The sequence below is a fragment of the Dunckerocampus dactyliophorus genome, chromosome 8 (assembly GCF_027744805.1).
Source record: "Dunckerocampus dactyliophorus isolate RoL2022-P2 chromosome 8, RoL_Ddac_1.1, whole genome shotgun sequence".
NCBI lineage: Eukaryota > Metazoa > Chordata > Actinopteri > Syngnathiformes > Syngnathidae > Dunckerocampus > Dunckerocampus dactyliophorus.
This window is the reverse complement of record NC_072826.1, coordinates 30628219-30650719: the sequence shown is the minus strand read 5'-3', so window position 1 is coordinate 30650719 and position 22501 is coordinate 30628219. Positions and strand designations below refer to the sequence as shown.

At 43.9% G+C, this 22501-nt stretch overlaps 2 protein-coding genes across 2 annotated transcripts in view; both read left to right on the top strand.

The window, feature by feature from the left end:
- Positions 1–5183: 5183 nt before the first annotated feature.
- Positions 5184–8320, top strand: LOC129186495 (neurogenic differentiation factor 4-like). Its single transcript, XM_054784810.1, has 2 exons — positions 5184–5313; positions 6912–8320. The coding sequence occupies exons 1-2, from the start codon at positions 5277–5279 to the stop codon at positions 7901–7903; spliced, it is 1029 nt and encodes a 342-aa protein (XP_054640785.1). The 5' UTR covers positions 5184–5276; the 3' UTR covers positions 7904–8320.
- Positions 8321–15791: 7471 nt separating this feature from the next.
- LOC129186258 (zinc finger protein 385A-like) overlaps positions 15792–22501 on the top strand; it is a 71854-nt gene continuing 65144 nt past the window's right edge. The window contains exons 1-2 of the mRNA XM_054784335.1: positions 15792–16060; positions 16493–16586. Coding sequence (XP_054640310.1) covers positions 16562–16586 — 25 coding nt within the window. The 5' untranslated portion in view covers positions 15792–16060; positions 16493–16561. The remainder of the gene's footprint in view (positions 16061–16492; positions 16587–22501) is intronic.

Here is a 22501-nt window from a genome sequence, read left to right as displayed (position 1 = left end):
AGCGAAACAGCAAGTCAGCGAAAGGTGAACCGCGATGGAGCGAGGGAACGATGTACTCCATTAATCTAAAACATTTTCAGCAGAATACTCGATTGCCAAAATATTCTATAGCTGCAGCCATCGGCATGAACACACGTGTCTCTCTCTTTTCTGTGTGTTCTAAAGATGTGACAACAGATCAAAAGAGACAGCTCATTAATGCACGTATGGGACGCACCTCCAAAAAGCACCTCCAAGGCTCCATTTCCATGATGTGAGCTGCACATGAAGCACATTGTTATTATTATTATTATTATTAACGTTGTTACGCCCAAGAACTACCTTAGCGGCATAGTGACACCTCGCCACATCACACCGGCTAGCTGCTGTAGCTTAGTTAATATGCCTTGTTATGGAGCCTTGTTAGCGCTTTTTGGAGGGTTTTTTGTCCCATTACGTGCATTCTTAGCTGCCTCTTTTTACCTGTTTTTATATCTTTAGAATGCAAAGTGTTGTTCTTGTCTTACATAAGGATTGCGAATGATGGGCAACATTCCAAAAAAGGCGCACTTTTCCTTTACTGGGCGGGGCGGGATGGTGGGAGATTGGGGGGATCTGGCGGAGACTCCATGTGACTTCTCCAGCCAGATAGCGCAGGTCAAATGTTTATTTGAAGAAGAAGCAGCACATGGACAACCCACGGCAGCAGGCACGTGAACCAAACAGGACAACTACAGGCGGGGGAATAAAGACGACAGAACGCAGGACAAAGCAAAACACAAGTGCTCCAAAATAAAGGCGTGAAACAGGAAGTAGTGCATAAAAGTGTAAAATAAACAAACAGGGCGTGACACACGTCATCGGATCTTTCGCAGCTACATTTTTAAATTCTTTATCAAGTTCTTTATTAAGTTTTTTGTGTGTCGCCCGTGTCGGGTCGCAGGCGTGCAGAGAAGAAACAAACCAAGAGTCCGACCAATCCCCACTGCTCTGTATGAAATATAAAATACACGCCGGACAGGAAGAGAGGGAGCACAGACTGCTGGATCTGGGTCGTCACCGCGCGGACTCCAGTTTGTTATGCGGGAAATTCATTGCTCCTCATGCAATCACGCACGCACACACATGCACGCAAACGTGCACACGTTTAGATTCCTCATGCTGTGGAGTTGACTTCATTGTCTCATTGGACTTCCAGCATGACAGATGGACAGAAGCCTTTCCCCCCCACACTCACACACACTCAAGCACCAGGGATTCACTGAGTGTGTGTGTGTGTGTGTGTGTGTGTGCGTGTGTGTGTGTGTGTGTGTAGTGAAGTGAAACTTGATGTGTTATCAAATATATGTGATAAGTACTCTAAACCCCACAAACAGGGGAGCACGTGTCCTCTGAGCGATGCGAGACGCCAGCTGAGAAAGGACGAGCATCTGAGTCTCCCACCGCTAAAATACACTGATAACTTTTATCATGCGCTGCCGCACACGCCATCATGACACACACTCACCGGACTCTTCTTTAGGTACACCTACATCTGCTTCTTCTCAAACGAGTCCCTGAAAGTCAAACACCTCCCTGTCTTTCATCTCAAGCATCGATTAGGGTTGGGAAAGGATAAACCCAAGCGACCAGGTATCAGCCTCCTGGATGCTAAGAATCACACATAAATCCTTAGATGGATGGATTGTAGAGACATGCACCGGGTATCGCAAGACTAGCAACCGCTTGGCAGTCCGTCTGTTAAACAACGAGAGAGGCTGGGCTGCCGACCAAAGGATTGTCATACGTGCTCCGTAGCTTAGCGTGACTGAAGACCACAATGGATGGAAATAGCATTAGCAGCGCTAGCATTAGCAGCACGCTAGCTAGTCACCGGGAAAGATTTTCATCACATCAGCAAAACATACGTACATTATAGCCATCTCATTGATCTTATTTACGATGTATGGTGGACAACTAAGACAGGAAGAACATCACATGAAATGAATACACAGCCACCATCCACCAGTACCAGCCTGGACTTCGTTTTTCAGAGAATAAATATGCACCTTAGTGCTCAATAAGGTCATCAGGTCTTACCTTTATGCATTCCCACATAGTACCAGCATTTGGGAGCAAATATGAGGTGAAGGAAAAAGGCTAAAAATACAGTATAGTAGTCAAAGTTACATGCTGCGTTCAAGGACTCTCCAGCAAAGTGGAAGTTGGCATTAGCAACAAACAACTTAAACATGTAAAAACTTGGGGATTTCTAGCTGTACATTATTTTTTTAATTCTAAATTGATACCCATTTACATAACACCGGATGTAGTTATTTACAAATTATTCTTCTTATTTTTTTATGAATTTGTTTTAATCATTGTGCCTGGATGTTCCCTGCCTTACAGCATGCTGGGGGATGTGATGTGCTCTTTGACACATTTGAAAATACTGTAAGAATGCTTCTTTATGTTAGAATGTAAGATTCATGTCTACATCAGCAAATATAATCGTTGAATGGTATCGTTTCTACGCTGTATCTGTTTTTAAAACATATGAATTCTCAGTCCCACTGACGTACCTTCCATAGAGGAAGCAGAGTCCGAGGACACAAACGCGAACAGTTCCATCACGTGCTCCTTCACATGGAGAGGAGCCCGTTGAGGCGGCTCGGGCATCTAGTGCGGATGCCTCCCCGGTGAGGGAGAAGGCCCGGGGGCAGACCTCGGACACGCTGGAGGGGTTATGTCTCACAGCTGGCCTGGGAACGCCTTGGTGTCCTCCCGGTGGAACCGGAAGAGGTGGTCGGAGACCAGGAACACCCGTGCATCGAGATCGTCTACCACAAAGAGATTTACATCTCTCGGCTCAAGTGAAGACGTGCAAGTCCAAGTCAAGTCAAGTCTCAGGTCACGTCAAGACAAGACAGGTCCATTCAAGTCTCAAGTCAGAGACTTGAACTTTTCAAGTCCTTACAATTCCTAAGCACTGTTTAGTGTTTACAAAATAAAATTGATGTAATAAATGTAATAAACTATTCCATTTGACAAACAAAATGAATGCTTTTATTTTTTAAGTCAACTTGGTGGACTTGGTTCAGTATATTTTTCACCCAAATAGCAGTCATGCCAAAATGTCGTGTTGCTGCTGGATGTTCACAGGATCCCAGTGATACTGGAAGTTTGTCCAACAATGGACAAAGCAAGTGCAGAGACGAGAGACAGATGGACGCTCGCCTTGAGTTCTGTTCTTTGCAGTGATCATTTCACTGATGACTGCTATAAGGGAACACCGTTACAAGAAGCATTTGGCTTGAAAGTACGCAATAAATGCATTTTGAAAAAGGAGGCAAGTATACAGGAAAAAAAACAAGAGCGACCACTACATCAAAGTTAGCACAGAACAGAGTAAGTCATGTCTTGTTTACATGAGGTCTTCTACAAGTAAACACTGTAGAGGCTGTAGAGCATCTTACATGTTATATAAACATCCTTTCACTGCCATGTTTATTGTGGGGGGTAGCAACAGCAGCCAACATTTATCCTCGACATGCGGCCACATATATGATTAAACAGGCTATAAAAAGCCCTTCACGCTCATCAAGAAGCTGATTTAAAAGAATAATTGAAGGATAAGCACCTCCAGAGTAATTTACACTTAACATTCTGCATTTTGAAGGCCCCCAATCTTTGTCTCCTTTCTTGAGGAGTAAGTGCACGTTCTAAACGTTCTCCATTTCATCTCCAAAAGTTTCTTCCTCCTTCAAAACTATTGACACATGGCTCAAATCGCTGTGAACATACTCTGTCGCACACCGCCATGTTCATTTACCTGAGCGATAGCACCCCAATGGCGTCACTTCCAGAAATGAGACTGAAATGCCTTTGATGATATTGTCAAGTCAAGTCCAAACTCATCAAAATAGTGATGCTTCTGAATGGAGTCCACACCTCTGCCTCTCAGCATGCATTCATTTTCATCAAGCTTGTCCTCGTGCATGTTTTAGGATTTGGGGGGAAGCTGAAGAAAAGCCACGCAGCTCTTGTTGAGCATCCAGCATGTTGTAGGCCAATGCTTCTTGAAGGGGACGTGGATGGCAGGTGCAAAGGGAGCTGCAGGACCACATCGTCTACAAATAGCAGAGACCGGATCCTAAGGCACCGAACTGGACTCCCTGGACGCCTTGGCTGCCCCGAGAAATTGTGTCCATGAAAATGATGAACAGAACGGGTGACAAAGGGCAGCCTTGGCGGAGGCCACGTTCACTGGAAACAGGCTGGACTTACTGCTGGCAATGCGCCCCACCTGTGTCCCACCTGGGAGGGCAAACATTTGTTCTTTTGTTGATAAATTAGGAACTAATTATTACATTGCAATATGATTTATTGAAGCATCATTCTTGATATGTGGAAATATTAATAGTATATTTAATGTTACATATTTACATGTTGATATTATATTTGTTTTCTATATTATTATGAATGCCATATTTATTTTGATATATTCAAAACTATGTCTTATTATATTGATATTCTATATTATGCAGTATACAATAATATTATTCATATAAAAATACTCCTGTCCAATCAGTCAACTTGATTCAGTGAAATAAGTAAACATTCTGGTCACTACTGTCGATAAATAACATAGAGAGCAATTTCTTATCAATAACTTCAAATATATTTGGAAATGTTTCAAAGCATTTCCATAAGAAAAGAGTCCAATCCAGGTGAGGACGATGTAGACTTAGCTGTATGATAATAAAGGCAGTGATGACTTAGAAAAGTTATTTATGTAAAGTTATTCCATTCAAGCTCCGCTGCTTTAACCTTCATTGTAAGTCACGCTGCTTTTTCAGACGTAATATTGAGGTGAAGGGCCCACCTCGTGTGGCTCTGGCCTCTCGGGTGAGATGAACTTGTGCAACAGTCCCGCTGCTGAGGGACGGCGGGCTGCAGGAGGGCATGCAGCAAACACCTGCTCACATGCAACTTCAAGCTGTCACATACGCTTAAGCTCAGGCGGCTGAGCGCGTCTCCCCAAACGTGCTGCCTCCCCGCAACAAAGGGGCTCCTCGCGCACACGCATGGGGGGGGGGCCCGTGTGGGCCTCAAGCCACGGGCCGGCCACGCGCAACTTTGCTGGCGGTGGTGGGTGGAGGTGGGAGGAGCTTCTCGGTGGAGGTTAAAGCCGGAGCCCCTGCAGGGTGACCCTCACTGAGACTGTGCTCTGCAGAGGCACACACACACACACACACACACACATGCGCACACACGTCTCTGACTGATGGACACCCCAGCCAAAGTGTGACCTTTGGATGCAAGAAAAGTCACCTCCAAACTTCTCGAGCGCAGGTACGTGTTGAAGATGTTGGTGTATTGTGGCTTGTCAAAGAAAGCTTAGCAACTAGGAAGGGTCAGGGCAGGATACGGAAACGTCAAAGGGTGTTTTCTTTTGGAGAAAGACTTAAAAACAAGGTTTTATTTGCATCTAAAGGGAAAAGTTTGTGTTGTAGGCGACACAGTTTATTATTATGACACCTTCTTGCTCTTTTTTTCCAATTGCTGCTGTCGTTGGGTTTAATTTCATTTTTAGAATGTGCCGCATGCCAATAAAAATGAGCTGCAGGTTGCTGATGGCCCTCAGGCTGGAGTTTGGGTTGTTGTTCAGGGGCATCCTGGATGACTAATAAACATGCAGGGTCCAGGCTGTAAATCAGATGAGGAAAAAAGCCTGATATACCGCAACTACGCTAGCATCTGAGACACACAATGCAAAGGAACAAAATATTGCAGTTCTCCGTGTCTGATCCGGGGTCGTCAGGGTTTGGCTTAATCCCGTGGTCGGGCTTCATCCGCGGAGTAAATCCTGCCGTGGCCCAGATTGAAGGCGCAACCTGTCAGTGACTTTATCTTCCCTGAGGGCTTTACCAGTTCAGACGTTGACCGGGATTACAAGCAAGGGAGGAAGAGAGTCTGGCCGGCGTTGTGGATGGAAAAAGAGAACAACCAGGAGGAGAGCTGTCCAGTGCTGAAATCTTAAATGATAGAAAACGCTTCCTACATATTGCAATCCGAAATAGCATAAAGCGTCTTTCAATGTTGTTTCTCTTCCATCTGAAACAAACAGCAACCTAATGAGAGCTGGAGCCTTGGTAAAAATAAATATGCTCCTTTTTGTTTGTGTATGTTATGAGACTACACTCAAACCCCATTTTTTGTACACCCCAGTTTTATTATGATTCCGTTTTTGTCCAAAATCTTGCCTGGGTTTTTGTACAGTACTGCCGTTCGCCCTGCACTGTATCGTGCTGCGGAATGGCGTGCCCAAACAAAGCACCCTGTGTAACCCGCCTGGTTCAGCCAGCCCCGCGTTTCGCCCTGGGCTCCAACCAAGGACAGTCAGGAGCGCTAGCCGTCGAGCTAAAAGCCCGCACTGTCAACTCAAGCCCAGCGCCACTCGTAAGGTGTCAGGGAGTGATGCTTACCAAAACCTGTTACACATTAAATAACCCACCATGGGGCCAAAGAAAGCGGTTAGGGTTAGGGTTAGGGTTAGGGTTAAGGTTAGGGTTAGGACTAGGATTAGGATTAGGATTAGGACTAGGATTAGGATTAGGATTAGGACTAGGACTAGGACTAGGACTAGGACTAGGATAAGGATTAGGGTTAGGGTTAGATTTAGGTTTAAATTTAGGTTTAGGATTAGGATTAGGATTAAGATTAAATTTAGGGTTAGGATTAGGTTTAGGTTTATGGTTAGGATTAGGGTTAGGTTAGAGGTAGGTTTAGGGTTAGGTTAGGATTAGGGTTAGGGTTAGGATTAGGATTAGGGTTAGGGTTAGGGTTAGGGTTAGGGTTAGGGTTAGGGTTAGGGTTAGGGTTAGGGTTAGTTTAGAGTTAGGGTTCCAAGCACCATAAAGAAATAAACATGACATGTGTGGTGTTTGCAGAGACCATGATGATGAAAGCCTTTGCGAGACACGGAGAGGGCGAGGAGGACGTCAGCCCCGTGCAGTGGATGGACGGCGACATGAGCTCGCCGGATGGAAATGCACCTTTGACCTCGCGCCGCTACAGGACGAGCGGCACCAACCAGCAACCCAGGGAGGAGGGCAGCGAGGAGGCCGAGGAAGACGAGGAGGAAGAAGAGGGAGGCCAGGAAGATGAAAATGAATCCAAACAATGCGGCCCCAAGAGGAAGCGTGTGACCAAAGCCAGGCAGGAGCGCTTTCGTGCCCGGCGCATTAAAGCCAACGCCAGGGAGCGCTCACGCATGCACGGCCTAAACGATGCTCTGGAGAACCTGCGCAGCATCATGCCTTGCCACTCAAAAACACAAAAACTCTCCAAAATTGAGACGCTGCGGCTGGCCCGTAACTACATCTGCGCTCTCTCCGCCGCCCTGGAGGGGGGGCTGTCCATGGAGAGCAGGGCTTTCATGGAAACCCTGTGCAAGGGCCTGTCCCAGCCTACCACCAACCTCGTGGCGGGCTGCCTTCAACTGGGCCCGGCGCCAGCTGTTGGTGGGAGGCCTGATGACAGAGTCCGGCCGCCCCCCGTCCCTCTGGGCGGCATAGCCAACTACTCCTCCCCGGGCCTGCCAAGTCCACCCTACGGCAGCTTTGACTCCGCTCACCTGCTCCACCTGAGGGCCATGAAAGGAGGGGGTTACGAGAGCCACTCGCCAAATGAGTACACCACAGGCGGTGTGGGCACCCCACCCTACGAGGCGCCCCCTACACCACCTCTGAGCATCAGCAGCAACCTGGTCAGCAAACAGGAGCCGTCGCCTCACTACTTACCGCCGTCCCACTACTCCCCGTCCCCTGTGGACCACGGCCTGTACCAGCCTCAGAGCGCCTATGGCGTGCAGGCCTCATATGACTCCTACCATCCACCGCACATCACCCCCCGACAGATAACCCCCGTCTACAGGGACTGAGAGAGTGGTAGGGTAATACTTGTTGTGGTGCACAATAGACTAGCTGATGTGTCAAGTTGCACACTGACTTGACGGCAGCTCTATTTGTCTCAAACCAATGACCAAATGGATCCGCGTGGGACGGATGCCCGCAATGTCCCATTAATGTCCAAGCACTTCTTGTCTAGCTCATCTAGGAACTGCAGATATTCTACACAAATGAAAAGTATCTTTTATTTATTGTCTAATTTATCATGTACATGTCTTTCTTTGGTGTTTGTGCTCTCTCTTGTCGACAGTTTTTCTTTTGTGCGTAGGTTTCTTTGTCGTGTATTTTTAAGTCTGGAACACATTACTCTCAGGTTAGGTATTAAAATGGATGAAATGGCCATGAAACATTTGCTTTGTATTGTTTTTCTTTGGGGTATCGACATTAAAAAGGGTAGACTGATGAATCCTGTGCTTCTTTTCTATTTCAGCATATTTTACATCCAAAAAAGCCTCCACCATCACTCAGCCGGCTAGCTTCCTGTCGGTGCACAACTTTGCTTGACTTGTTTATCTTTTTTTTAAAAAAAGATCCTGTGGTTTATCCCAACTAATCCTGCAGCCTGAATCTTTTAATGAGACGGCCGGTGTACAATGTAGGATTGAAGGATTTAAAAAAAGTGTGATTATAGCTTAAATTGCTTTCCGGCTATGGCGACTTCCCTCATCACAAACGTGGAATAATCCTGCCCACATTCACGCAGGACGCAAATAAACACGCACGCTGGGAACAACAACACGGTGTTGCATCTATCTATAGAGATACAGTATACAGTATATATACATTATATATACAGTATATATATATATATATAGTAAATATACAGTATATATACACAATATATACAGTACATATACAGTATGTATATCAATCTGTCTGTCTATCTATCTATCTACAGTATCTATCCATCCATCCATCCATCCATCCATCCGAGTAGTACTGAGAGTAAGAGCCATGAGACGTGAGGGCGTCCACTTGAGGTGATTGATGCTGCATGGAGGCCACCCACTGAGAGGTCACTTAGCAAGGGGTCACCATGTCAGCGGGGGTCAGAGCGCGTTGGTGGGAATGTTGTAGAAGGCTGGAGAGTGGCATCACATCAGCGACTGTGATGTTGTGAGCTGAGTATAATGTTGGTGCTTCTACCCCAGATGATAATCCTCATCAGCATCCCTGGCTGGATCTGCGGAGGAGAAATGTATCGCGTTGTTGTGGCGGGGATTAGCATAAGCCTGCATTTGCACTACACGCAACAAAACCACAGCATGGAGGATATTCCTGCTTATGAATAATGGAAAGACGGAATGTTGGACATTGAAGATCAATGTTGACCTGACCCTCTTTGACCCCTGGAACTCTGCACTCTGGATGGACGCTGCCATGTTGGCCTGCATGAAGGCCTGCATACGCCGCCTGGACATCATAAACCACACATCACATATCAAAGCACCCTTGTTTCTCCACTTGATGGCTCCATTGTAGAGCCTGCTACATCTAAAGGTACATTTGTTTCATGACGATAACAAATATAGCTCAAAGTAAGATATTTGTCATATCGAGCAACTTCCATGCTTTTCTTGATAACAACTTCTTACATGAAAAGCTATAGCATTGTACTGCCAAAAAATTGAACTCTTATGAGCTTTTTTTGTTGTCATTGTTATATTTGTCCAATCAAAAGGTACCTTTAGTTGCAGCGGGCATTCAGAAGAACAAGAAACTGAAGAAACAAGGGTGCTCTAATCATTTTTTCCATGATTGAAAAGCACTACAGGGTGAGGCACCAGGATAGCTTGAAGAGCTCCTAGAACCCTATCAACCCAGGAGAACATTACAACATCACAACGCCCCTCCTGGGAGTTTTGGAATGTAGAGCATTTAGTTATCAGGCTCCTCTGTTGTGGAAGCATCTCCCCTGCTCAATCCGGGGGGCAGACACCCTCTCCCAATTTAAAGGTCAACTCAAAAGTCATGTCTTTACTAAAGCATCTGGTTAGACCTGAGCCCTGATACACCGATGGGTGTAGGAAACACTCCTCTATGTTCCTTGGACTAAGACGAAGACTTATGACCTGATCTACCATCTACGACTCTACCCCATTTTGTATTTATTTCTATATCTCAAACCAACCGGTCGAGACAGACGGCCGCCCAACAGAGCCTGGGTTTCTTCCCCAGAGGGAGTTTTTCCTTGCCTCCGTCGCCAAGTGCTTGTTCGTGTGCGGTGTCAGTTGGTTCTTTCCTTTCATTTGTGACCTTCATGTGTGAAGCGCCATCAGATGCCTGCTCTTGTGATTTGGAAATCGAATAGAAATAAATTGAATTGGATTGAATTATGAGTGTAAACATGTTATTTCACGACTAAAATGTGAAATAAAAAGGAGGGAATTGTGAGTCAACACGAGTTGGTTTAGCCTGGACTGCTGTGGTGGAGATGACAATTAAGTGCTGTTATTTTTGTCAAGAAAACATGGAAAAGAGAAAGTCAAAGCCATCAGGTGCACAATTTAGAAGAAGAGGTATAACTTAACATGGAAAAAAAAATACTTTTTGTAAAGAAAAACTGGGAGTGTGAATGTGGAATTCAAGTCCTTCGAGCCAGAACCGCCACTGGATCCAGAGCAGACTTTCATTTAGTCAGCAAATGCCGGGATTTTACCGTCCTATTATGCAAAAGTCTGAACATATTTTGCGTCCATCCAACAATGCAGTGAATTATTCAAATTGAAATTAGTGTGCACATTTCTTAATATTAGATGAATGTTTGTTATGAAGGAGTGTGTTTCCACCGCATACACACTATAAATAGAAACATGTAAGTCACCATCTAGGTTATTCCTTTATATACTATATATATCATATTACATGTTTTTATGGTTATTTCTATAGCATAGAAAACTAGAAGTAGAAAACAGAACAGTCGTAACAGTGTTGGAAACATGAATATTCTTCCAACCTTGACTTCCCATTTTCCATACTTTTCCAGACATGGAAATGTCTAAAATCAAATGCCATCCTTTTCATCCTGTATCAACGGATGGAATATTAGTATGCACACTCTGAGCAGCAGCGACACCAAGTGTTCAGCTGGAAACATTACACAAATACAAGCAGTTGGATGACATTGCAGCATTCGGCCGCTGGGTGTCAGCAACGAACCATCTGAAAAAATACAGCGGCGTTCCAAACGATGACTGAGTTGCTTTGCATGTTGTCAGATTGAGTGGACCGTGCAGATTTTCTCTACTTTTTCACAGCCAGTAGAGGAGGCCAAGATGGGAGGGGGGGGGGGGGGGGGGGAATAGAATTACCCTAATTACATGCAAAGAGTGTTTGCATGTGCATAATCAGGCTAATGAAGGTATCTGGGGACTGAGCTCAATCAAATCATCTGCATCCAACTAGGCTTCTGTGATCATGTAGCGTGAAAGCACGTGGAAAAGAGGATTCATCCTGATGAAATCTTCAAAGGGAGACGTGAAAAGCTGCGCCTAATAGGAACGACCGTCGTACCCCGGAGGTGCAAAATGGCAAGTGGAGAACAAAAGCTGCACTACAGGCGAGCTCAGTGAAGACGAGCCAGAAACAAACCAACCTCTGGCACCATTTGAAATAAAAAAAAAAAAAAAAAGGTGTGATTACGGTAATTGTTTGAGGGCTTTTTTGCTGTGCGCGCGCTCTTTTGTGAAGAATCAGACAAAACTCTTGCATTCATCAATGACAACACATTTTACACTCAAACAATCCACGTCCACGTGACGGATACTCACTAAATTAGGGGTGCACCATAATTATTGTAAGAAATAATTACCAATGAATCCCATAACTAAAACCACGATACAGTTTTCCCTCACTTTTTTAAGTGCAATTTTGCATATTTTTTTGCATTTTTTGTGTTTTTGTGCGCCCTTGTGGTGTATTAGAGCCATCTATGGGTGTGTTGTTGTATTTACAACTGCTACCAGTAGAGGGTGTTGTATACTCATGTTGAAGACGTGTGCTGCTCCACTTGTCTCAGTTTGCTTTAACTGCCTGCACGAGCATATTAGGAACCCACTGTAGACAATAGCCCGCTAACTATAGAGCCACAAGAGTTCCGATTCGCTAAGGGAGAACCTCCCCCCCCATTGTGTTCTGTGTCCTGATTGGCTGTATACCATTGTCAATCAATCTCCTTCATGCAGTTTCTTGCTGTGGTCAGTTATTGCTAGCAAACTAGCTAACTGTGTGAGCTGCTTACTAATCGCCAATAAACAATAGAAGAGGAAGAAGCTAACCGGCTAAATGAATCGTCAGTTCAAGGAGTAGGACGATATGTTTTAACAAGGATACAGAAACGCTACAGCCGAACAGCGCCAGGACAAAGAGGCACGGTCAAAGGAGTAGGTTGATCATTCAAATTCAAACAAAATTTGAACTTTGAGTGTTTAAACAAGAGAAAATGTTATTGCCTGTCTGAGAAAAGTGTATAAAGTGTAAGGTGAGGGCTTTTACAGGCTTATATTAAACATATATAATCATTGGAAACAAATAAAGTTGGCTACTTTGTGGATTTCACTTTTTGTGGGCTATTTTGGGAACCTATCCCCATCCTAACAGGGGAACACTCTAAATAAAAATGTTCCAATAACCAATGTAAAGAAAAGGCTACATACTGTGTGTGTGAGCAAATCAAGTGCTCCTTTTTTTCTCCTGCCTGCGACGTTAGAGGCCTGAGCTCACTTGTCAACAAACATTCACTTTCAGAGGAAGGACGTTGTATCAAATACTCTGTGATGATGGGGAAAAAAAACCATGACGCACACAAAAAAACCTTACCAGCCACCTGAAACGCTAGCGCCGCGGCGTTTGAAAAGTGCAAAAGGTTTGCCAGAGACCTCCGTGGCGCCACACCGCTGCTTGGATCGTGTGCCCGAATATAGTGCACCTTGCTGGGCCACAGCAGGTGGCTCCTCCCCCTCTATACTCTGGTTCTCCTGATAGTAGTGATGTGGTAGTAGTGATGTCAATGTATTTCATTAGTTGGTCAAATCCTAATTTGTTCCAGTCCTTCTTAACCCCAGGTGTGCACAAACTACACTTACATCTAAATGTCTTTAAGAGTTATCGGGCTTGAGAAACACAATGTTATCAGTATTGGTTTGGGGAAAAAAGCTATCTCTCCAGAAAATGTCACATCTTATTTCCTAATGCCAACTGTACTTTTAGTGAGCTGCATCTCAAACAAACAAACTGCCACTTTAATCAAGGAATAACGTAGCGCTGGCATGCATTGTGCTGCATTTCCATGCAGATTGTTCTGTTGCTGCATTGATTTAATGGCTACATTTCATTCAAAAACACGACATCAAATCAGTAAATGGTAGCAATTCCCACGGGAGCAGTAGAGAAAACTAACCGATCCATGAAAATATTGACAATGCACTTACGAGGATCATAAATACAGCGGTACTTCAGCTCACGTCCGCCCCGGGTAGCACGTTTTTCGGTTAACATCCAAAGTTTTGGCTCACATTTGGCCTTGGCTTGCGTTCGCCCGCTTGTTACCGTCCGGTTTGTTCATGCTGCCATCTTGGATCACACGCCCGAGACAAAATGTTGTGATACTTGCACGTGGCTTTGCAAAGCATTGTGGACCGCGGGCGCCATTTTAGGACAACAGCCTTTGTGTATACGAGAGTCGTAGAGAGACACACCGCGTAACAAACGCATGGGTCGCACAAAAGACAAAAGCGATGGACCGTACAGAGACGAGGGTGCGAGACCTCCCAGTTTTACGGCTTAAAGGGAAGACATATGTGAATGTGATGGGAGTGGCTCCGTGCACACACATCCATGCATACGCGTCTCCTCCACTTCCCGCCTAATAGTCTATCAACCCGGACACGCTGCGTTTGCGCCTGTGTCGTTTTGCATCTATAACACTCATTTCTGCTTCCAACAACAAAACATAAGCATTGAAACTTAGCGAGGCATGTTGTCCAACATAGCACACCTAATAAGGCATGCTCACCATTTTGTATATTAAAGGGCAATTGCATGTTTATTGGCTCTAGAGCGTTGATATTTAGTTTGGTATATTTTTGCAAATTGTGGTTGCAGCAGAATAATGTCTTTATTTTGTCTTATTTTGTTTTTTTTCCAACAAAACTAGGTCAAAGGGATGCCAAATTTTCATTTGTCATTGTTCTTGCATCCTTTTCTGCATGTAAAACTATAATTAGTGTCTGTAAACTTGTTTTGTGTTGACACTTTGGTAAGCGAGGCAACGTACGGGGAACCCAGGCAAAATGTTTTCATCCGAAACCGAATCATACGAAAACAGGGCCATTGGAAAAGCCAGGTCTGACTGTATTTCCAAATATAATGTTTGTAATTCAACCACAACGAGCTTTTCTGTATTCCAACTTGTGTCCGGTGGGGGTTGGTGTGTTTTTTGTCAGGGTTACATGAGTCAAAAGGGGAGCAGAAAGCACCCGTACATATAGATATATATAAATATAGATCAGAGAGCGCCAGTGTGCCTTCCTGCACTCCTCAGCCAGATGTGATGCTGAGCCATCTTGTAAAAGTTTTATTGCAGAGGAAGAGTGCAGCCATCTGAGTGAGGGCGGGGGTGTTTGCATGTAAGAGTATCCTCCCGCTGAAACGTGCTCATTGCTCCAGTTTGCCGCCCTTCCCGCTGTCCCCTGTCCCCTGGCCCGACCCCTCAGTGGCATGTTGACAGAAGGCGCTTGTGTGTCATGCAAATGAATTAAAAATACACCTGAGTTCCAGCAACAGCAAGGAATCATCAGCTGGCTTTGCGCCTACCCTCAGCTAAACCAAATACCTATTTAGTGCTGAGCCATAGAAGGACTGTTGGGCCTTGGGGTGCTGGCCTGGGGTCCATCCTTGAGTGTGAAGCAGTGCTCATGACACCAAAACACATGTTCATCTTATTTATTATTTATATTTAGTTATCACATTGAAAGGCATACTTCCCGTGTTACATGTGTTTAAACATTAGGGCTGCCAAATGATTCAAATGTTTAATCAAATGAATTACTTTTAAAATGAATGAATCGTGATTAATCACCATATGCCCAATTTTAGTGTATTTCATTAAAAAAAAGATAAATGACAGAACACAATTAACTATATTTGTGTATCAAGAGCTCTAAATGAACTAAATATTTCAATCAAGCTAAATGCTGAAAATCGATTTGCCTGTAATCTCCTTAATAATAACTAACACATTGCAACCATAGCAATGCGTTCAAAGACGTCACGTCATTTGACGTCCATTCACGTTTTCAGTGTATTTTATGGGATTTCCGAGCACACTTAAACGCTGATAAGAATATTCACCTTGTATTTTTCTTTGTCTTTCTGTTTATTTAGACCACACATGCATGCATAGGAAAGATGCTGTTTTAGTATCTGGAGTTCGGAGTGTCCCTGAATGCACCTCAAGAATGAGGAAGCGTTGTTGCCGAGAGTCCAGGACGAACAGAAAGACGCTGGAGATACATACAGGTACATGCTGTTGGAATTGCAATGCTGTGATGTGTTCAGGTCAGAATAAAGTTATTAAAGACTCTGGGAAGACGATATGTGTGCCTCCGTCAAACTAACAGAAAGGTGTGGCTAATTGCCATAATGCGCTTGCCTTAATTACACTAAAATGTAACATAACTCATAAAATACATTTGCTTCTACCGTTACCACGTTATTTTTGACAGTCCTATTAAATAGCTATTATTTTTTTATTATCATTTCCTTCACTTTTTCCGGGTGTGGAGGAGGTGGAGCAAGTGACGTCTACACCGGATAGTCCCACCCGGAACTTGTGCTTCGCTACAGCGCGTTCTCTGATATTAAGCTCCAGTTGTAGGTGAATTTTTGTTGTTTGTGACATATTTATTTATATCATGCCTACTTGTTGTGTTGAAGCCTTTTGCTGGAACACGTAGGAAGGAGACGGAGTAAGCGTGTTCACATTTCTAAAAGACAACATTCGCCTCGTCAGATAAACGGCAAACTTCGCGGGCCAAATGTTACTGGTGATGTCCGTACAAATGTCCATACTGCCCCGTAGATGGAAATAAAAAGACCTTTGAGTGTGGAAAAGGAGAGCCAAGGTGGCAGTAAGTCAATCTACATTTCTCCTGCTAATATTCTCCATAGTAGCCAGCCTGGTGCTCATGGCGGCTAATGCAGTGCTAGCTATGCGCCTTACGTGCTACAGTATCTGTTGTAGCGTGCAACAATAAGGGTCGTCTTTGATTACAGCATCGCTATGAATCTTAGAATAATAATACAGCTTTTCATGCCAAATTGCTTGCTACACAACAATGATTATGTGTGCTCTTCAACTGTGTGCCGAGGTAGCTGATAGCTGTGAGTGGCGACCACTGCCAGCATAACATAACATACTCCTCACAAGACAGTATCAGTCAGTCTTATTATTCTTGTCACTGTCTTGGTGTGCGTTCATGGCTGTGCTTGTTTGCATCTATTGCTGGTGTCACCCGTAAGTGTTCTACACCTGAATCGCTTGCTGTCACTCGTCTTTCTAGGCTATCTTGCCGTCCATCTGTCAGTTTCGGTCAGTAAATGTCACGGCGTGGCCTGGCCCTGACCCCAAGATGCAAAGAGGGGACGCAAATGCAGGTAAAGTCTATTAATTTTATATATATATATCGACTGAGCAGGAAAAAATGCACAAAACTTACAGAAAACATAGTCATTTGCGGTGTACAAGCCACTACTTTTTTCTTTATTTATTATTCTTTTCTTTATTTCACTCCTATTTTGGTGTGATGAGCGCTTTAAGGTAAAGTGGAGCACAGCATAACGTTACATCATTGTTTCTTTTCTAAATCTTCAAGCAGTGAAGGTCATGAAGTTGTTGCCACAGAACTGAAGTCATGCAGTAAAGGGTGTGCTGATATTTGATCCTATCAGAATTAGCCTGACATTTATTCCACATTGCGGCATATGTCAGTCGTCCAAAACAACACTTGTAAGCACATTAATGACATGTGATCTGATTTTTACACCTCAACTGCTAACGGAGAGGAATGTCGGTGCAGTTGCGGTGCGGCTGGACCGTGTGCCGATTCAGTTCCTCCGCGCCGGCAGCCGGCGTTTCAGGCAGCGCGTCTCCTGGCTGCATGACAAACTAAATGGCGGAGAGTGACAGAGAATATTTAGCCACTTTGCGCTGTGACGGAAGAAAAGGCAACTGTACCAGGAAGTGCTGAGCAACTACACATGCTAAGTAGGCGCACTGTCTTGTCAAACTAAGTGCTACTTTGGGGAAGTTCCAGGTGCTTAAAGGCATGCTTGGATGAGCTTGGTGTGATTATGTTCGTTTACATGAATAGAGAATAAAACAAGTACAGCCATCCCTCGCTATAGTGCCCTTTTTCAATTCATTCATTCATTATGGCTGTTTCACGCTAGACCATGGTCTATTATTAGTGATGTGTAGTATTCTGGTCACTAGGCGGCAGTAATGTGACATAGATGAGACATCCATCCTTATGACATTGCCTCCTATCCTCCCATTGCGTGTGGAAGTGGTAAGTTTGTGGCTCCTTACTTTGTCCTTCTTCCCCACGCCGTTTGAAACCCTGTCTTAAGTTTAGAAGAAATAATTTTGAGGCTAACTGTTAGCTGCTAGCTAGCAGCTATCGTGAGTCCATGAAGCATAATAGTTGTGCAATCCGGTGTAAACAAAGAATAATAGGAGTGTAAAGGTGACTATATGGGTGTTATTTCATGTCTAGAGGGCTGTAATAATGTTAAAAAGCGTATTTAGAAAGTCATGAACAGGTTCTGTGCTCTAACTATGAAAATATTCCATTTATTAATATTGAATCCTATATCGTGGAAATTCCTTTATCACGGTGGGGTCAGGAATCAATTAACCGCTATAAACGAGGGACAACTGTAATGGAAACGCCCATAAAAATGGCCTTGATTTGACACGCTAATGAAGCCTTTATGCTGCTGCATCGAGGCACAGCCGTACACTATTCCGGCTCGTTCCTCCCCCTACAAGCACCCCCTGCTAGTCGGACGTTGACACGCCATCCTTCAATATCAGATCAACATTTGCAATAAAAGAGACTTGTCACATACTGACTCGTTTCAGCTCCAATAGCACTCCTCGTCTCTCTTTAATTGCCATTGTTTGCTCACGACAAAGGAAGCAAACATGCTAAATGCAAATATTAGCTCTATATTATGCCTCACACACTTATTAAACACATCTGAAGTCATGAAATGTATTGGTACTCACACTAATGAACGATAATGGAAGATAATGGATCAGAGTCACGGTCTAGCCTTTAGCCTGGTCGTCAGGCTATCAAGACAACCGCACTTCCATCTCCCTCTAAAGCCATCACGTTCTACATGTGCGCTGTATTCTTATACTATCCAGTATTTGTTCATTATTATTGACGAAATTTCAATTCTCAACTGAAACAACTCTCTTTGGCTATTTATCTCCCTGCGTAGGCGTACACAATCGCGACAGCGACGTCCTAATCAACGTGGAACACGTTCATATTGTTCATGTAACGCTCATATTTGTGTTTTTTTTTTTGCTGAGAAGCTTCTCAATTTGGTGGACTTTTTGGCGCTGGAAGGGAAAAAAAACACATCATGGAGGGAAAAGAAAGTTGACGAATCACAGCAAGTTTTACAATTTCTTGCACGTCGAGCTCCGCTGGAGGGTGCGGAGGAGGAGGAGCCAGCCTGTGTAGCTGATGCTGGCGCCGTGACGCCAATCTTCAGGGTGAATGACGTGTGTTTTGTGAAGAAAAATAAATAAAAAAACGCAATTTTTGGAGAAAAAAAAGCCCAACACGGTATTTTATTATAATAAAATTAAATCTAATACTTTAAAAACAAATAAAAATAATCAAATCCTGAAAAAGGTTTGTGCTGTCACAAGCCAGATGTACAGGGTGTCCCAAAGACATGGACCCGTGTACGCTTGCTGCAAGTATTACAGAAGACTTTGAAGATGAGGAGTTTTATTTTCAGCAATATGGCGCACCCTCACACTACCACCGCAATGTTAGATCCTTCCTTGATGAGAACAGGTGGTTTGGTGGGGGGGGGGGTTTCATTGAATACGCTCCGCATTCACCAGATGTCAGATCTCTCTTTTGTACTTTTGCTGTATTTGTGTATCCTTTTGAAGAGCAATGACATGAACTCCTCTCATATCAAATCTGTTGAAGCTAAAGTCCACGCCTTCAGCTTCAAACTATCAGTACGTTTACATGCCGTCAATATTCGGGTTAATGTCAATATTCCGCTTTCTGAAACATTTGGAATACACGCGTGATGTAAAAAAAAAACAAAATTCAGCCCTGCACGGACGACGTCTCGACGCATGGAAAACGTCATCACGTCATTTCCGCTTCTTATTCCTGTATCCAAAAACAACAACAATGGCGGCAAAGCGGATAATGAACGACGTTGTTTGCGCTTTGGTGCCGGTACTGACCCACCACCAGTACGTCGCACTATACCGTCTCACTTTCTTTGTGAATGGAAGACGAGAACGTGAAGGAACAGGAAATGGAGCCGGAGCTGTGCCGTTCATATCCGTGCTACATCCACCAGAGCCCTCCCCAGGCACTTTTGAAGGTGCGTTCGTACAAACCCTGCTTGGCGTAACTCCTCGCTCAACTTCTGATAGATTTGGCTATAAAAGACAGGATGTTCCTGTCTTTCACCACACTAACCAGGTGGCTTGTTTCTCCTCACTCCAAAAGCGGGGGGTTTTGCGTGTCACCATGTTTACAAGCACTTCCTGCCAAAGAAACATGATTCCTTTCCAACAGAACATGTGCACAACACAAACGAATGTTCCTTTCCATCGGGACATCCCGATAGGCGTATACAGGACCCAGTATTTGGGTTAGAAAAGGAGTAACCCAGGGGTAATATTTGGGTTTTTAATGTGAGCATATTCTGTTTTTTCTAAAGTTTTATTGGTGTTGACATGGCCATGCCAACCGGGTTATTGCTAATACTACGGTTATGATCGGGTTACTTGACTGCATGTAAACGTACCCATCACTCCTTGGAGACTACAATCTAAACGACACCTGAAAAGGGAGTTGTAAATCTGTCCAACGTGAGGTGACTAACGGCACGTTTGTCCTCCGGTGGACATGCTGAGGACAGGCCAGGTAGAATACAGCAGCTGTTCACTGCAACTCAGAGGTCGGCGGAGAATAACCCAATAACCACTGGCAATGACTGCCCTTCAACATAACGCGCGCGCGCACACACACACACACACACTGTACATAACGCCACTGTGCTCAAACACTATTACATTCATCATTAAATGCATACAACTTTTAAATGCTAGTGAATTAAGAGGATCCATTCCATGCCTTGTATTATTTTACACTAATTATTTCAACCCATAAGAACCCTGAGCCATTTGTGATTAACGAACATTGATGGGGGATATACAGGGTCAGGCAAAATGATCTGACACATTTGTAGGTTAAATACAAGGCAAATAAATTAAAGAAACAAAAAAGTGTTTTTATTTTCAAAAAGTACATATAATGCCATTTTTTCCATATAATGCCATTTTGCTTTGTTTCTTTATAATGCCAATTTTCGTTTCTTTTTCAGTCGTTGCCATGAATTGGACTGCTGAGCATTGCGCTTTCATAGTGGAAACGTTTATCAAAACAAACGAATCTGTAACTGCAACACAACGAGCGTTCGGTTTGCACTTCAATCTTGGTAGACATGATCCCGTACCAGCAAACACCATCTTGTTATGGTGACCAACTTCACAGCTACTGGATCTGCATTGAGTGTGTGGACAGTAATGGATCCCATTTGACTGATTTCATTTTGAAAACATAATGAAACAGAATGGCATTATATGTACTTTTCCAAAATAAAAACACTTTCTTGTTTCTTTACTTTATTTGCTTTTTGTTTAACCTACAAATGTGTCAGATTATTTTGCCTGACCCTGTATATCGTGCTCCCTAGTTTTTATGTGATTCCGTTTTTATCAAAAGATTTTTCCAAAATGTTGCCTCTGTTCTCGTACACTGGACCTAGACCTCTGAAATCTAGACCGGATTAATCTACAGACCCCAAAGGTTCATTAAAAACACAGTTTGTGATTTGTGAAACTTTTATTGTATTTGTGAAAATGCAATAAAGGCAAATTTTTTATGTTTTTAAGCCCCTCGTCCATATTAGACCTGGTGCTGTTCAAAAACCACTAGGCCTAGACTTCTCACATCTGGACTGGATTCATCTACAGACCCCAAAAGTTCATAAAAAACACAGTTTGTAATTTGTGAAAACTTTATTTTATCTGTGAAAGTGCCATAAAGGCACGTTGTAATGTTTTTTTTAGCACCTAGTCCATATTAGACCTGGTGCTGTTCAAACATTTTTGGATCTAGACCTTTCACATCTGGACTGGATTTATCTTCAGACCCCAAAGGTTCCTAAAAACACAGTTTGTGATTTGTGAAACCTTTCTTCAGGTACCCCCCCTTACAATTGGTGAAGCCCACGTAGGGAAGCTACTGTAGGACCTAAGGACAAAGCAGTAGGTCCCATTTTAGGAGATTTCAAGTGTAAATGGCTTCTATTGGCCGTTTAAAGAGCTAGATGATATTCCGGACATTTAGCTCTACTATCCGTCACAGCACACCTTACGCCTTTCAGCAGTCATGAGTGGTCACCATGAAGGCAAGATGGCTGAGAGCAGCGAGTCAGACACTTTGCATGACAGGTGCAGCGCTTTTTGCAAGCCATCGCCCGTTCAGTGTCAGAAGCAACAGCACAACTTTTATTGCCCCAATAGCAGCTGGAGGGCCCATGATAAAAGTGATTTATGGGCTTCAAGTATACCAAGCACCTTTCTACCTTCAAGGTACTCAAAGCACTTTTACAACATGAAGGAAAGCAAACGTCTCATTCACACGTTGGCTAACACTTCATTCCTATTACACAACGCTCCACATTTGCACCCGGGGTGCACCATGATTACCAGGCAGATATGAGGGAATTATGTCATTTAGAGAAATGCCATAACATTAAAAAGAGCTCCTATAACCCATAATTTAAAAAAACGCTCCAATGAGGCATGTTTCCTGTACTGTGCAGGTGAGCAAATCAAGCGCTCCTTTTTCTACTGGCTGTGACGTAACTTCCCCTGAGCTCACTTGTAAACAAACACTCACTTTCCAAGGAGGGACGTTGTACCAAATGCTCCTCGATGAGGGGAAAAAAAACATGGAACACACAAAATACCCTAACAGCCACCTGAAACGCCAGCGCCACGGCATCTGCAAAGAGCAAAAGGCTTGCCAGACACCTCCATGGAGTCACACCGGCTGCTCGGAGCGTGTGCACAAATACAGTGCACCTTGCTGGGCCACAGCAGATGGCTCCTCCCCCTCTATACTCTGGTTCTCCTGATGGTAGTAATGTGGTAGTAGTCATGTCATCATATTTCATTTGGACTAATTCATTCTAATTTGTTCCAGTCCTTCTTAGGTGTGCAC